The following is a 16,769-nucleotide window of genomic DNA, read 5'->3' as shown; positions in this document are numbered from 1 at the left end:
ACTTTCCTAAGCAGAGCATGAGCCATCAGCATTAGTTTGTAAGCCTGGGCAGCAGCCTCTGCCCTCTTGACCTAGGAGATGGGCCAGGAGGCCAGGGACCCCCAGGGAGGGCCCCAGCAGCTCTCACCACCCAGCCGTCTTTCAGATCCCTGGAGGGCCCCGGGCTCCGTGGTCCCCACGGGTGACATCATCTCTCCAGGCAGTCAGGTACCCCACGCCCCCATATTTCACCTCCCTGCCAGCCAGCCAGCCCTCCCCTGCCCCCCAACACCCCCCACCCCCCCACACTCCATTCTGAAGCCTGGTGTCACCTGAAGGTTGAGGGGAGAACTCCGCCCACCTCAGTTACGACCCGGCTCAGGGCTCAGGCCATGGCCCATAAAACTCCTGCTTTCTGGTCCCCCTCGGCCCTGCCAGCAGTGTGTCCAGAGCCCACCCCCACCAGGCTTCCTTTTAACTAATAGGGCACTTAGTTTAATGAGGAGAGTTTGCATAAGAGGGACTTGCTAATTAAACTTTAAACCTTGTCATTCTAAAGATTAGCCAAGCTCTGAACAGACAGCATTTGTCATGGAGAGAGGGAGCCCCCCTCCCTGCAAGAAAAGGCCAGCTGAGGGTCTTGCCTCAGCAGCTTCTGGCTGACCAGCCAAGACAGAATCTTCCGGAAGGTATAGCAAATTCCTGTCCCAGGTCAGGAACGTCCGAGGTGGCACTAGCATTAAGAACTCCCCTACCAGTGTGGGAGGCCTAAGAGATGCAGGTTTGATCCCTGGGTTGGGAAGATGACCCAGAGAAGGAAATGGCAACCCACTCCAGTACTCTTGCCTGGAGAATCCCACGGACAGAGGAGCCTGAATGGGCTACAGTCCACGGGGTTACAAGAGTCAGACATGGCTGAGGCAACTGAGCATGCACGGCCCCAGGACGAGCCTGGCTTCCAAGGCCCCCATGGAGGGAACGCATTCCCCCCACCCCACCCGGATGCCAGGCTTAACACTCCGCCCACAGGTTTTCGGGAGGAGTAAGTGTCACGTGAGGTGCCCGGGCAGCGTGGAGGCTTGGCGACCCCTTCCTTCCCGTCATCCCTCCCTTCACCCGCCTGCCATCACCTGGGGACCCGTCCCCGAAGCTCAGAGCTGGCCGTGGCTGGCTGGCCGGCCTCCCCTGCCCTCCAGGGTACAGAAGCCCCAGTGGCCACGGCCAGCGCTGACCACGCACCCAGCCTACAGCCAGCTTTGATCCCCCAGCAAAGAAAGAAACTGGGGGGGGGGGGCAGCATGTGAAGGGAATGTGGATCACCATGTCACTGTATCACCCGGGAACATCACAGGTCTTAACCTCTGACCTTTCTGGAGGTCAAACCAGGCTGGCGGTCAGGGCAGGCTGCCTTGGGGACAATGGCCAGGGGACACAACTGAGCCACTCTCCGAATGACCGCCAGGCCGGGAGGGCCTCCCCCCAGCAGTGGGGTCTTCCATCTCCCGCTCTTGTCCTGACAAGCCCTTTCGGGGAGGGGAAGCGGGTCATTAGCATCCATTCACTTGCTGGAAGCTGGTGACGGCAGGTCGCTGTCCTCAGCTGGGGAGCGTGCCCCTGCGGCCAGGCCCCTGTCTTGCAGGTGGGGTCCGGGGATGTCCCCCTGTCCCCGCGGCAGAGCTGAGGACCCTCTGTGTGTGCCAGCCTGGAGGGGAGGGGGCAGGGGGAGGGGCTCTGGGAGGGCCTTTGAGGGACCCCTCTGGGGGGAGGGAGCTCTTGAAGGGTGGGAGCCTGATGCTCATCCCAGGAGTCAGCTGGATGGGGCGGGGTGGGGTGGGGTGGGGGGAGGGGGCTCTAACGCGGCCCCACTTGCTCTCCTAATCACGCTCGCTGATCGGCTGTGAGGCAGCCCTGCCTGGGAGCGGTGAGTGGGGCACCCTTGATATAAGTGAGGTGAAACCCACACGACATAAAATGAGCCATTTTACAGCCTACAAGGTGCGGCCACCACCTGAGTCAAAGCACCTCCCTCCTGCCCTAAGGGAAACCCGGATAAGTCACTCCTTATCCTGCCCACCCCACAACCTCTGATCCACTTTCTGTCCCTACGGACTCACCTGCTCTGGACACTTGGTAGAGACTGAATTATACAGTGTGTGGCCTTTTGTGTCTGGCTGGGTCAGGAAGATCCCCTGGAGAAGGGATAGGCTACCCCCTCCAGTATTCTGGGGCTTCCCTAGTGGCTCAGCTGGGAAAGAATCCGACGGAAATGCAGGAGACCTGGGTTCGGTCCTGGGTTGGGAACACCCCTGGGAGGCAGGAAAGGCCACCCACTCCAGTGTTCTGGCCTGGAGAGTTCCATGGACTGCAGTCCCCAGGGCCGCAAAGAGTCAGACACGGCTGAGCGACTTTCACTTCACTCCTTCACCCAGCAGCTTTCTAACTTCCCGATTTGTAGCAAGTCTGTGCCCCCCTCCACGGTGGAGGTGGACCGCTGTCAGCACTCACGCACGGATGGGTGGGTGTCTGGGCCACTTCCGCCATGTGGCTGCAGCCAGCACACTTGCACAGGTGTTTGTCTGAGTCCGTTTTTGGGTCCTTTGGGTTTGACCTACGAGTGAAACGGCGGCATCCCGTGGTGATTCAAGGTTTCCATCTCTGGGCCCATCAAGCGGTCCTCCTCAGCCGCTCCGTGGACATTCCCACCAGCAGTGCCGGGGGCTCCGATCTCTCCCCTCCCATCATCCTGACCGTGTGGAGCAGCATCTCCAGGACTCTGATCCCTGTTTCCCTGAGGCCGTGGCTGTGAGCGCCTGTTCCTGGGTGCAATGACCAGGATCACCCTTTTGATGGATGAGGACACAGAGCTTGCTGTGGTGCTGAGCAGGGACCACCAAAGTGGGGCTGGACCATGGCATCCCTCCCGGCCCTCAGGTTCTAGTGTGAGAAGTGTGAAAGCAAAAGTGTTAGTCACTCAGCTGTGTCTGGCTCTTTGAAGCCCCATGGACTGTAGCCCACCAGACTGTTTGGTCCATGGAATTTTCCTGGCAAGAATACTAGAGTGGATAGCCATTCCCTTCTCCAGGAGATCTTCCCAGCCCAGTGATCCGACCCAGGCCCCCCTCGTTGCAGGCAGATGCCAGGGAAGCTGCTAGGTTCTTGGGTGGGGTCCAAGCGGACAAAGCCCTCCTCCAGCCATTCCTCATCCTGCCTGCCCACCGGCGGGCAGACACTGACGAGGCAGAGCGGATGGGCATGAGCCACCCCGACTCCATCTGGGTTCCCCGCCCCTTCATTCTCAAGCACAGGGGGACTTCCCTGGCAGTCCGGTCCAGTGCTTTAAGACTTCACCTTCCAATGTAGGGGGTGAGAGTTCCATCCTTAGTCAGGAAGCTAAGCCACATGCCTCCCGGCCCCAAATAACAAAGCATAAAACCTGCTTCGGTTTTAAATCCCACTGACCTGGAGGCGGTGGTACCCACTGGACCTGAGGAAGCTGCACATATTCGGGACTCAGAACACAGAGCTTCGGGGGCTAAGAAGTTCAATGAAGACTTTAAAAATGGTCCACATCAAAAAAAAAAAAAAAAAAAAAAAGCAGCAGCCCAGCGCACAGTAGGGCTTCTAGAACCTGAGGGGGAAGTGGTGCTCCCCTCACAGCAGTAGGGGCACGGTCCTGGGGCCACCCTGTCCATGCCCCTGCCTCAGCGCAAGTCTGATCCAAGCCTGACCGAGGGGGGCATTTGACTTCTGGAACAACAGACTGGGACCCCGCCCCCCCTTCCCCATCCGATCTGGCTCACGTGCCTTTGCCCTCAGACAGCGTGGGTGCGCAGGGGGCTGAGTGTGAGCTGTGTGGAGCGGGGGTGAAGGTGCGTGCCCAGGGGTGTCGCTGGCGTGTGCATCCGTGCCCCACAGAGTTCTGTGTCCCGAGTCCCGGGTGTGTGCGGCTCCCTGGGGTCCGGCGACTCCCACCGCCTCCCTGTCAGTGGGATTTGCCCGCAGAACCGAGCGCAGAGCGCTTCGGGGTGCCTGCTTCCAGCTTTGCCTTGGGAAGTGTCCTAGCAACCCCGGAGAGGAGGTTATTCTTGCTACTCCTCAGGCTCAGAGAAGTTGAGCAGCTCACCCGTGGTCACAGAGCTGCAGTGAGCAAGTAGGATGGAGGGAAGGGTCCCAGGTCCCTTAACTGGAGCCTGCGTGCTCCACCAGGTCCTTAACCACGGGCGCTGGGCTCAGGGGAGCCCTGGACCCTCATTCTGTGTCCCTCGTGCTCCCCGGGACCTAGCTCCAGCCCCAGCTCTGCAGATGTGACCCCGGTGGGCACGTCCCACGGTTTGGACGGGCTCTTGGGAACATGTGGAACTGAGGACTGTGTGAGCATCCTCGGGGCTGGCCTCCACACCTGCTGTGACACGCTCTCTCTCTCTCTCTCTCTCTCACACACACGCACACACGCTCCCGCACACCCACACGTGTGCCTCCCTGACTGGGGTCTGCAGTTTCCATACTTCTCTCCCAGGTCTGACTGCATTCCTGTGATGCCCCCTGAGACAGCTGCTTCTTAGGCTCCTATCTCTTTTTGAATGCCGAGGGGGGCTCTGCTGGTCAGGAGGGAATATTTTTATGGTAAAAAATGAGCTGCGCTGCATCAGTGCCGGGGGTGGGAGCCGTCACCACAGGTCACCCAGGCAGACTGATGAAAATTCTGCTTATGAAGTCGCTGCTCCCCCATTAATTAGGGGGGAGGGGGCCCGCGTGCCACTGCGTACCTCGCCCACGGCCAAAAGCTTGTCAACACTTCCCACGAAGAATGAAAATGTAAATACCTTTCAGATTATTCAATGTCACCAAGGTATGGAAAAAGGTCGGAATGCTGGGTGTCATTTATCTCGTTGTGGATTTGAAGAGCTTTTTTCTATTAAATTTCTTAAAATTAATGTTTTATGTTGCTCAGAGTAATTTGAACAATTATGGGCTTAAAGAATTGATCATTACAGCCCCTGGGATTCAGAGCTCCCGACTGAGTCCTTTGAAAACCCACTGATTTATCGTTTTGCTACTCAACCAGGCAAGTTCCAGGGATTTGGGTCCCCAACCCCCTCCTGCTCCAGGCGGGGGCCAGTCCCCAAGACACACCCGCCCTGATCTGCGGGCGGAAGAGAAGTGAGAAGCGAGTGGGTCCCCAGGTCTCCAGGAGAGGGGTGGGGAGGGAGGGGTGTCTCTGATTCCGGAGCTTTCATCCGCGCTGAGCAGATTTTATACTTAAAAGGAAAGAAGTCCTTTTACATACTGGTCGAAATTGTTTTTATCATTCAGGTATTTACCTTTGATAATGTATGCAATCGGGTTCAAAAATGAAAAGAATGTGATAACACGGTCAAGATGAGTATTCCGCTTATGTTAAAATTTAAAGTTCTAAGTATTACTATACAGAGGTTACTGTTTTTCAAAAGTGAAAAAGCCCTAGCCCCTCAGGAAAAAGTACTCAGGTGTGTCCAGCCTCCCCGCCAGGGTGCCTCCCACCCCGAGCCCGCCTCCCGCAGTGGCTGGCCGCTGGCCGCAATTCGGAGGGGGTCGGGGGAGGGCGCGGGGCCGCCTCCTGCTCCAGCCTCCGGAAGGCATCCCTACCCAGCCCCCGGCCCCGCCCCCAGACCCTGCGCCCACCCGCTTCCAGGGCCCTGGCTGCGGGAAAACCCCTCGGGGGCGGGCGCGCCCTGGACTCTGAACTGGGCGCCCACCGCCTGCGTCCGCCGGGAGACGGGGCCCCGGAACCCGCATCCTGCGCTAACACCCACAGGCCTCTAGATGCCCCGCCCGGTTAACAGGGTCCAACGTGGGAAATAAGCCGTCGTGGTCTCCAGGTGACCCTCGCAGGGGCCCGTGAGATGGGCGTCCATCTTCCTCTGCGGACCCGCCCGAGGTCCTCCCGGCCTGAGATTGGCCCCGCCCGCCTCCTCACTGGGCCTCGGGTTCGGGCTTCGGCCCCCCCAGTCCAGGGTCACGTCCCCAGACTGGGCTGGGCCCGGACCTGGGAGCCCGCGGGAAGGGGGTCCCTCGGGGTCAAGCGCTCCGCCCGAATGGGGAGACAGACCCGTGAGGTCTGCACACAGGCACTGTCCAGTGCCCGGCTGACCGCGCGCCCCACTCAGCTGAGCGCTCGCCCGACAGGCCGGGCCAGGACGTGGGGCGCGGCCCGACGGGGTCCACTCTCCCCTCACCCCCCCAGGACTGGGGTCTGGGGCTCCGCTGCCACCCGGACGCTCCGCCAGCTGGGAGCCCGCAAACAGGCGGAGGCTCCCTCGGGCTCACTTGGCACTTTATTAACCTGTCAGTGCCTGAAAGGCCCCAGGCGGCCTGGGGGAGGCCTCCAGGCTGGGGGTTGGGGGGCCGCGGCGACTGGAGGATTTATACTCCCGTCGGGCTGCCGGGGGCGGCAGCGTCGGTCCGCCTCCGCTAGGCTCCCTCCCCAAACCCTGAATCCCACCCAGACAGGCTGCCTGCCTTCCCCTCGAGGGCGCCCCTTGCAGGACAGAGTCCAAAGTGGTTCCTTCCAGGACCGCGCCCCACATGCGGCTCAACCACACCCATGGGAGGCCGAGATCACGGACCACCAACCCCCAGGCCAGCCTGGGACACCTTTCACCCAGCCACTACGCCTCTGCTCACCGGTTCCCTCCCCCCAAACCTAAATCGCCACCCACCCCCAATTCTGCTCAGCCAAGCTCTTCCCTGGGCGCTTTCCCAGACTGAAGGGTGATGGGGTGGGTGATGGGGCCACTTCTCCCATCGATTCCCTGAATTTCCTCCCATCGATTCCCCGAATTTCCTCCCGAGGGCCTCCCCCATTCCTTGCCCTTCCTCCTGAAAGCTGCCAGCAAGATTCTTGGGGGGAGGGGCGGGCATGCTCTGGGTCCCAGGCAACCGCGGGTGCTGGTGAGGGAGCTGACCCTGCTGGGGTGGGCGGGACTGGGGGGCCAGTGGCTGGACCGAAGCCCCTTGGGCTGCCTGGTGGTCGGGGAGGGAGGGGGGCCATCTGGGGAGCTCTCCCCATCCTCGCCAGGTCACTTGCTCAGCATCTCACAGCGAGTTAGCAGGTGGCTGGGACTGGAATCCTAGCTGCAGAGCCCCCATGACCGCGTTCCCGAATCTCCGGACTACTTGCCTCCTGCGGTCTCCCTCCCCCTGCTGAAGCCTGCTCCAAGTGGCGAGCAGTTCCGCTTGGTCCTGTCACCTGGCCACCCCAGCGCCTGCCTCTCCCAGGGACAGGGTGGGAAGGCCCAGCCCCTCCACCCACGGTTGGACCGTCTGCTCTCCTAAGTCTCCATCCAGTGCTCGGAAGCCTGGTGGAGAGAACGGGACAAAGGGGCCCCGATCCACACACCAGGTGTCGTCCCTGGCAAGAAGCCAACAGCTACTCCAACGGGGCTTCCAGCTTTCAGAGATCCACCCCCAACCCCCAGCCTCACTGAACATACAGGCCTTCCAGCGACTGTAACTGACGAATTTATTGAAGTCTGGGAGAGAGCCAATGGTCAGAGAATAAATAAAAGACAGGGGAACGTCACAGAAACAACAGGTAGCTGGGATGCAGGCTCAAGGAATCACTCGGTGTCCGTGGTGGCCAGTGGCAGCAGCATCTGGCGGGGAGGCAGCTCAGAGGAGCCCCCGCCCCGGCCTTCCTTTGCCTGTGGGGTGTCCAATCCGTGGGCAGTCGGAGCCCACGGGGAGAACGGGAGCTGGGGGCTGTTTGGCAATGGAAATTGGTGGGCTGGGCTTGGCCTGAGCTCTCAGGGCAGCTGTGACGGGGGCGGCGGGTGTGGGCAGGGATGAAAACCTAGTCTGGATAGGAGGAAGCTCCTTAAGGGTTTCAAGAGTCCGCCTCTCTCCCCCAGGGTAGTGGGGTCCAGAAGGATCGAAAGATCTAGAGCAGATGGCTCCAGGGGAGGGGGGCGGGAGGGGAAGACAGGAATTGGTGGCTGGGGCGGCGAGGAAGTTCGCAGGCGTGGCCTTCCCACAGCCACCTCCTGCCTGGACGGACAGCCTGATCTCTGACCTAAAGAGGGGGTTCGGGGGGCGGGGAGCAGGGGGCTAGAGAACTCAAGATATATGGAACCTGGGAAACGAAAGCACAATCAGTATTGTTTTTAATTTTAGAAATTCAAGCATCTTGCAGCCTGAGGGCTGTGCTGGTCTGGGCAGAGGCCCCAGAGGGGAGTGAAGGCCTGGCCTCCCTGGGGTGACATTTCCTGTCTGGAAACGGCTGCAAGCACTCCGTTAATTGGTTGATAAAGGGGAAATCTGCTTACAAAACAAGGCTTGCGAGCGACCCCCAGTTCCAGCGGCAGCCTCTCGGGGAGAGTCCCTCTGCCTGGGTGGGAGGGGGCACTCCCAGAAGCGAGCACTCCCGAGTCTGCATCCTGTTCCCCACCGCACTGCGTCCTGCAGAAGTCCGTGCTTCAGGCAGGAGAGCTGCTGCCCAGACTCCTCACGTCCGGGGCTTGAGGGCGCGGGGACTCAGGTCAGAACTGAGCGTGGTCCACCTCGTCCAGCCAGGAGGCGGGGCTGGCAGGGAAGTCGGGGTAGCCCCCGCTGCTTCCGGTGGAAAGGTCGGAGCTGGGTCCGTTCCCTGCCAGCACTCTCATGGGTGGGGGCCCGCCTGGGGCTCCCGTGGTCACCAGCCCTAAGCCGGCATCGGGGTACACCAGACTGGAGAGGAGGGGCTGGGGGCCTGGCAGGCTCTGCAGGGCGGCAGGCGAGGGGGGGACGCCGTAGGGGCTGCCGGGGCGCAGCTCTCTGTACTGCTCCGGGCCGGCCAGGCCTCCGTGCTCCAGCGGGAAGCTGCCCGGGGCCCCCGAGGGCCGGCCCAAGGCCGGGGCAGGCTCTCCCAGGCTGCCGTAGAGGCCATTGGCGGGGCCCATGTCGGCCATGGCTGGCTCGTCTGCAGTGGAAGCACAGTGCTCAGTGCCCACCTGCGGCCCCCTCTGGCCCCCCTCAGTGCCCCCTGCAGGGGCGACGTGCCCCACCTCCCAGGACAGGTCAGCCCACGTCTCTCACCCTTTCACCCCTGAGTTTGTTCAGCTCCATCCCACCCAATTCTTATGGAACTGTGGACTTCCGTGCTGGGGTCAGGGCCAAGGACTGTCCAGTCGGCGCCCAGGGATCCAGTATGATCCCAAGGCTGCCCAGTTTTGCAGACAAGTTAATTGAGGCTCAGAGAGGCTGGCTAGGTGAGTAGCCTGAGGTCACAATACAGCCAAAGAATCTCCTTCACAAACTCTCTACGGATGGTCATTAAGAGCTGGCTGGTGGCGGAGGGGGGGTTCCCTGCTTTGGAAAAAGGAGGTAACAGGTTCCAGAGATGAGGGTGGACCCTCCTCCAACTCTAAGCAGCTAGGACCTTTCATCACCCCAAAACTGTGCAGCTGCCTTCCTAAAAAATCACTGTAAGTGCCAAGTGCCCTGAGTGGGGGCAGCAGGGGAGCACGATCAGACCCTCCCTCCAGGACAGAGCCTGCCAAGGGACACGCCTGTGGGCCACAGGGTTCCTGTCCCCCTCCAGAAGAAGGGCAGTGGTCCTGAGAGGCCAAACCGCAGGGCTTGGGGATGGGCGCCAGGGTCTATTGAGACAGGGACGTTGATTCCCAGGCTCCGGCAGTCAACCAACCCAACGCTCTTGCCGACTCCGCCCTACCGGTGAAGGAGACCTCCGCGTCGCTGTCCTGCCCCTCCTCCTGGACGCTGTCCTTGTCCGACTTAGAGCTGCCTCGGGCGCGCTTCATGTTTCGGAAATACTGGCCCCAACGCTGCCGGCCCGCGTCCTTCTTGAGCCTCTTTTCCTTGGCCCGGCGATTCTGGAACCACACCTGGAGGGGGGGAGGCGATGAGTGGCCGCTGCTCTGGGACCCGGGGTGGCCGTTGTTTGCCAGCGGCTCGCAGGGCTCGCGGGGGCGCCGGGGCGCTGACCTGCACGACGCGCATGTCCAGCCCGGTCTCGGAGGAGAGCTGCTCCCGCACGTGGCGCGCGGGCTTCGGCGACGTGTTGTAGGCGCTCTTCAGTGTCTCTAGCTGCTTGGCTGTGATAGTCGTGCGCGGCCTCTTGGCCGTGGCCTCGGCCTCTGCACCGCGGGGGAGGCATGAGGCTGGGCCTGCTCCTCCGGCCGCTCGGCGCTCCCACCTCCCTCGGGGCGAGCGCACGTCGGGGCCAGAGGTGCCGCCGCCGCCGCTGTGACCGCCTGACTCGCCGCCGCGGCGGGGAGGCCGGAGGGTTTTGCGGGACGTGGGAGCCGGGAGCGATGGAGGAAACGCGCTGCCAGGGGCGGCCTTCATAGGGACCCTGCCGCCCTGGATCCGGGCGCAGGCGCCTCCAGCCTCGGCCCCCCACTGACAAGCGCTGCCCCCACCAACCCCCATCTCGCTCCTCTTTGTTCTAAGGGTGCGGGTAGGGTCGGATCTTCACGGTCAAGGATTTAGGACGATAATTCAGACCCGCAGAGCTAATCCAAGTAATTCAGGCCAATCTCCCTGCGCCCGGGAGGGAGGCGGCTGCTAAGACCCCAGACCCGGCTTCCCCAGAGCGGGTCTGCTAACTGTACCTGCCACCCCGGGCTCCGGGCCTGGAGGTGGGGGCGCCCGCAACGCCCCCGCCCAGAGAGAAGACGCTTAAGTTCTCGCAGCTTAGCGCTTCGTGGGGGACGCTGGAGGGAAGGATCCCTCCACACCCGACCCGGACGGGCCTTAGCCCCGCTTTGCACGGGAGGAAAGGGGAAGGTGGGCCGTGCCCAGGCCGAGCCCCGTGACCGCCGCCCCCTCCCACTGACCTCGCTGCTTGGCTGTCTCGTAGTCTGCCTTGCACACGAGCCGGCTGTCCTCCATGAGATAGAACTCGTCGCCCGTGGCCAGCTGCCGCTTGCACACGACGCAGGCGAAGCAGTGCAGGTGGTACACGAAGTCCTGGGCGCGGCGCACCACCTGCGTGGGCGGGATGCCCAGCTGGCACGCAGCGCACTTCGTCCCGAAACGCCTGCGGGACGCACAGGGCGCGGCTCAGAGCGCGGCCGCTCCTTCGCCCGGAGCGGGTGGGAGAACCGCTAACGCAGCGCGGGCAGGGCGGTTCCTGGCGGAAGGCTTCCTGGCTCTGCCCCTGGTCGCAGAGACTACCCGCAGGGACTACCGAGAAGGGGATCCGGATGCCCTGGGGCACACAGCTGTCCTCTGTGCCCGCATCGGGGAGGTGAATTCGGAAGGGCAGAGCCCTGGCCACTGGGACCGACCTGCAAACCCATGACCTGCAAACTCTGCCCGGTGGGAGCCCCATCCCTACTGTTAATCACTAATACAAGACCAAAACGAGGAGGGAGCACGTCCAATAGAGGTTTACAAACTTAGGGTTATCTTTTTAACGACTGCTTCAGTGATCCACAAAATTAATTACTTTAAAAGATTGTTCGTGGGCCAGCCCAGCCACCAACAGACAGGCCCCAGGGGTGTCCTGTTTGGGGAACAGGAGGGGTGTGGAGATAGGGGTTTTCAGGGCTCCAGACTTGGTTACGGTGAGGGCCCCGGGGGTCCCCTTGGGTGCACCACCCCTCCCTCCCAGGCGGCTGGCGGGCTCACTTGAAGAAGTCGTCTTTGCAGTACACGCTCTCCCCGCGGCTGAAGCAGCGCTCAGCCAGCGGCGCGTGGCAGTCGCTACACTTGAGGCATTTGCTGTGCCAGTGGCGGTCCAGAGCCTTGAGGATGAAGCGGTCCAGGATGTGCTGGTCGCAGCCGGCACACAGCGGGATCTCTGCAGGCAGGGAGGAGCCACCGCGGTCAGGGCCACAGCACAGAGCCGGAGGCCTCCCCATCCCACCCAGCTCCCAGGACCGGGCTGCCAGGAGGCCCCTTTCCCGGCACACCCTCGTCCCCGGTCGGCTTGAGTGGCCGCCCAGCTCCCCGAGTTCAGGAAGAGTGTGGCTCAGAAGTCCGCGCCTGGCCCACAGCAGAAATCCAAGACAACTGAAACTAGGCTTAGAAATGTGCCGGGGCAGGAGGGCACCCAGGCCACCCCTTCAGATACCCTCAACTGCAAAAACATTACCAGTGCATGAAGGACGCACGTTGAGCTCAAATGAAACCCTCACCCCTGGGGCTGTCTCAGAGGCTGGGCTGGAGACCGGCCCTCACCATCACCAGAGGCCCGGCACACATGGGCCATGGGGCACCCACCACCCCGTGGCCCTTATTCCTCTCACAATCAGGCGCCATGGCATCCAGAGACTTGTGGCGGTGCGGCTGCCCGGCGCCGTGGCCTGTCCCCAGGCCACCAAAATAAACACTGATGCCCTGCCTGTCTTTGGGCGGCCCTGGGGGTACTTGTGCATAGACTGGACATACGGACCCTCTGTCCTCCTGCTCAAACATGGATGCCTGAGCACACACAGTAGGCAGTTTGCCTTCCCCACAGAGACACTTGTGTTCTGTTCCCCTGGGACTGCAGGCTTCCGGGGGAACCAGGCTGGGAAAATGCAGGGCCTGCCTTTGAGAGCCACAGGTCCATGGGGCTGCTTTGCAGGGTGTTCAGGGTGTGAGGACTACCTGTTAATTTAGAAAAGGCCTCCTCCCGAGGGCAGAGAGCCACGAGAATGTATCACCTACTCAATATATTGGAATCTACTCAAATATATCACCACCTCAGCACACTCACCTCGCTGACAGTGGACCCCGTCCAGCCCCAGTTCGGCCTGGCAGCCGGTAAAAGGGCCAGCGAGGGACCTCCCTTTGCCCCATGCTGAGAGAGAAACGGAATCAGCCTGCTTCCTACAGCCCCAGGCGCCACAAAGGACGGGGTCCCGCGTCGGGCAAAACCGCGGCCCTGGGTGCGGAGCCTGGGGATCTGCTGCCTGCCTGGCCCCCCAACCCCGGGGGGTGATGGCAGGGCGGCGGGCGCGGACACCCTTCTTAGAGCTGGTGGCTGGACAGGCCCTCGCGGCGCGGATTCAGCACCGCGGCCCGGACAGCTCCCAGAGCGCGCTACCCGCGGAGCCCCGCGTCGAGCAAAAGCCTCTCCCGCCGCGCCCCTCGCGCTCTCGCGAAGCCCTGGCGACCCAGGCCTTACGCTGCATGGCGACTCCAGCCTTGGCGGGGTCTCCTACCCTCGGCGCTGGCGGGCCCAGCACAGCCTTGCGCTTGCCTGCCGGCCGGATCCCCTTCGGCTCTCTTGAGACGTTTCACTCAGAGCTCGCGCCCCTCCCTTCCTTTCTCTCCGCCCTCCCACCCCTTCCTCCCAGCCCCCTGGCCACCCCTCCCCGGAACCGTCGGAAAATAAATAAAGAAGTAGAGACGGAGGAGACCCCCACAGCCTGGATGTAACCCCTTTCCCACCTGCTCCCAACCCACCACTGCCCACCCTTCCAGGGCCACCTCTGTCCCATCCCGCGGGTCCCGCCTGCTTGGAAGCTCGTGGAGAACCGTCCCAGTTCACGGGGAAGCCAAGGCGCTGGGGGTTTTCCTGCAAGAGGACCAGCCCTTCCAATGGAGCAGGTGCGTGTGAGTGCAGACACCAAGACTCCAGCTAAGGGAGTTCAGCCGCCGGCTCCAGCTCCATGCTGGCCCTTGTGTCTGACTCTTCGCCGGGAAAGTGTGGAGGGTCTGGGTGCAGGCAGCCTTCATGGAGATTCTCCTACCCCATCGACACTGGGACACACGTTTGCTCTCTGCACACTCTCCCCAAAGGAAGAGTATTTCCCAAACCAGTCCTGGGACCCAGAGGGCCCCTAGCCTGGGCAGCACCAGCGCCGCGACGAAACGCCCGACGACACAGCTCCAGGGGCCCAGAGGCGAGCCCGCTGCCGGGATGCTCAGGTAGGGACGCGCTGTGCTGGGCTCCTCGCACCCACTCCCGCCCGCGCTCCCCGGCTCCCGCCGCCTCCGTGGCCAGGCTGGGAAGGCAGCGAGGACCACTGAGTCTCCACGGGGTCCGCCCTCCCGGGTGCAGCCGATCGGCCGGGGCACCCACCTCGGCGCAGGTCTTCCCTCCGCGCCAGCAGCGCCAGCAGCAGGTCGCCGCCCGCCGACTCCCGGCCCGGGGCCAGCTCCCCGCGCGCCTCCATGGGTCCCGCCGCCCGCCGCCGAGGCTCTCCGGTCCTGAACTTTCCGGGGGCTCCGCGAGACCGCGGCCTCAATGGCCCCGGGCCGGCGTCTGCGCGACTCCCGGCGCTGCTGGGCGCTGCGCCCGCGGGCCGCCCAGGGGCCCGAAGCCTCGGGCCGCGCGGAGGCGGAGCGGCGGGGGGGCGGGGCCGCGGCGCGGGGCGGGGCCGGGGTCGCGGAGACGCGCCGCTGGCGTCCGCGGACTCTGCGCGCCTTTGCCCCGAGAACTGCGGCGGCGAGAAACCGCCCCGAGTGCCCAGCCCAGGGATGGGGACCGGCAGAGGAGGAGCCGTGTCAGCGCGGCCCGAGGGCGCTTGACCAGGCTCCGAAGCTTCCTGCCCAGGCGCTGACTCGGGGCTGAGGCCTGGGCTCCGGCGCGAAAGCCCGCGGGTAGCCTGCCGGTCAGGGAGGGAGCTGGATCCTACCGCCGCTGAGGCTTGGGCCGGAGAGGTTCCGAGCTGGGAGGCTTGATCACAGTGCCTGGAGGCACGTGCGAGACCCAAGACCCAGAGAGGGTGAGTGCGGCGCCCACGGGCTCACAGGGGAGCCTGCAGGAGCGGCCCGACCTCAGACCTTCCTGCTCCGAGCAGCTTCTGGGCCCCACCCTGGGCACTGCAGCCCAGAAGCGGGGGCGGGGAATCAGGGCGAGTCTCCGGAGGGAACCCAGTGTCCTCGGCTCGGACTCCATGATGCAGCCAAGACTCCAGGTCAGGAGGAACGGAGCTGGGAACGCTGGGATCCACTCTCTTCCCTCCACAGCCGCTAGCACGCGAGGAAGCCCTGGCGCCCCATTTTCCCATATTCTGCCCCCCTCCCCCAGTCTAAACAGGTGAGCTCACAGGAACCCACCGCCCTTGCACGTAGAGACACACCTACCCCAAAGGGTGCCCACCACAGGCCAGGCCAAACCCCTGCGTCAGCCACAGTCAGCACACAGCAGTGTGGGTCCCGGCAGCACAGAGCGTGACGGGAGCGGGGGCCCCCAGAAAGTGTTGGGGGACTAGGGGTTGGTACCATCCTCCAGGAGGTTCCACCTGGGAGCCCCTCAGTGATGCCCCATAGTCGCCCGGCCTCTGCCTGGCCTCCAGTCGCCTGGTCTGTACACCTAACTTGGAGGCCGGTGTGGAAGGACCTGGGCAGGAGAAACACAGCCCCCTCTGAGCTCCAAGCAGACCCCACGTCTCAGTTTGAGCAAAGGTCCCGTGCGGGCAAAGTTAAGGTGCCCCTTCACTTTGTGCTACGTTTGTTCCCCAGGACAGGACAAGGGCACTCAGGCCGGGGAGCTGAGCGGGTGTTGGGTGCACAGGGGTGTTGGCTGTTGAGTGTCAGCTGCTGTGGAGGCCTGCCTGAGAGGGGCCATGTGTGGTCTGACTGGGGAAGGGGCGGGCGGGCCTATGCGCTCAGCATCTGGCCGACTGGCCAACAATGCCTCCATTATTTCCCAACATCCTTGTGACCGAATGGCCCTTGGGGAGTGCAGTTCGGGCAGGAGACCCGACCCAGGGCTTTCGGCGCTGTGGAGCTGGGCCGGCTAGCGGGGCAGGACTGGGCTGTGGGGAGCTGAGAGGCGTGGGGTCCCCGGATTTTCTTGGCAGCCCTTTCTCTGCCCCATCCCCTCCCCACTAGACATGCCTGCGAGGTCCCTTCTGTCCTCCAGGCGCTCTGTGAAAAGCTGCAGACCTTTCAGCGTGGGTCCAGGCTTCTCAGGCCATCACAGCGGGGCTCCAGGCCTTCCACTCACTCAGGGTCTGCCAGCTTCGCCCAGGTCCCCATCTCAGGCCCCACCAGAGGCTTCTCCAGACTCTTTCCGCCCTGACCTTAGTGTGCTGCACGCCTTCCTTCCCTCGTCCCTCGGCTCGCCCCTGCCCACCCGTGCGCTTTCCCCTCTGCGTATTCCTGCCCAGTCTGGAGACCGCAGGAGGACATGCGGGGCTCTTACCCCTGGTCCCTCCGAAGGTGCAGAGGCCGGCGGTTGCGGGGGCCCGGGGCCGATCTCGGTCGCCCTCGAGATCCGTCTCCAGGAGCATCGCGGCCTCGGGGCCAGGCCGGACCCAAGCGGCCCGGGGAGCGCTCTTTCCTCCTCCTCTGCGACCCCCGGGATGGCTGGGCCCTCCCCGCGTCCCGGTGCGCGGAGCGTGGTGAGACGCGCGAGCCTCTGGGCCGGGCGCTGTCCGCGGTGCTGAAGGAGGCGCGGCCGCCCACCTCCCCCGACCGCGCCTGCCGCCCTCAGCTCCTCCTGCCCGCCCTCCCCCCACGACCCGCCGCCCGCCGCCCGCCGCCCCACCTCCCCAGGTCCCCGGGCCGGCCGCCCGCCCCACCCCGCCTGTCCCTGGGAGGCAGCCTTGGGCAGCTCCCCTGCGCTCCAGTCCCGCCTTAAGGCCGGGGATTCGCCCCAAGCGGGTGCTCCACCTTGCAGCTCCTGCTCTTTCCCGCTTGCGGACTCCGGGAAGCATCGTCCAGGCCGCCGGCCCCCAGGCCCCCATCGGCCTCCAGTTCAGGCTGCTGCTGAGGCTCTGGCCCCAGGTACTGCCTTGTTCAACTGTTGCTTTGGGCCTGAGGAACTTTCTGCACCATTGACCTCCCCAGCAGGCAATGCCCCTAGCCCTCAGGCGGCAGCCACCTCTCACTCCCCGGGGCAGCCTGAGGAAGGGCGCCCCCAACAGAAA

At 63.6% G+C, this 16,769-nt stretch overlaps 1 protein-coding gene across 2 annotated transcripts; it reads right to left on the bottom strand.

Annotated features, from left to right (window-relative positions):
* Window positions 1–8,495: 8,495 nt before the first annotated feature.
* LHX3 (LIM homeobox 3) lies at window positions 8,496–16,130 on the bottom strand. 2 transcript variants are annotated; one of them, XM_065927095.1, is made up of 6 exons: window positions 16,043–16,130; window positions 11,590–11,761; window positions 10,794–10,996; window positions 9,940–10,091; window positions 9,668–9,839; window positions 8,496–8,914 (listed from the first exon to the last, which is right to left on the bottom strand). In XM_065927095.1, exons 1-6 carry the CDS (start codon window positions 16,128–16,130, stop codon window positions 8,496–8,498), a joined length of 1,206 nt encoding a protein of 401 aa, XP_065783167.1. The 2 variants fall into 2 exon arrangements, with proteins under 2 accessions (XP_065783167.1, XP_065783166.1); XM_065927094.1 differs by lacking the exon at window positions 16,043–16,130 and adding an exon at window positions 13,973–14,066.
* Window positions 16,131–16,769: the final 639 nt, after the last annotated feature.

Source organism: Muntiacus reevesi, chromosome 3 (assembly GCF_963930625.1).
Source record: "Muntiacus reevesi chromosome 3, mMunRee1.1, whole genome shotgun sequence".
Lineage (NCBI taxonomy): Eukaryota > Metazoa > Chordata > Mammalia > Artiodactyla > Cervidae > Muntiacus > Muntiacus reevesi.
The sequence above is the reverse complement of the archived record's forward strand: the minus strand, read 5'-3'. Positions and strand labels throughout refer to the sequence as shown.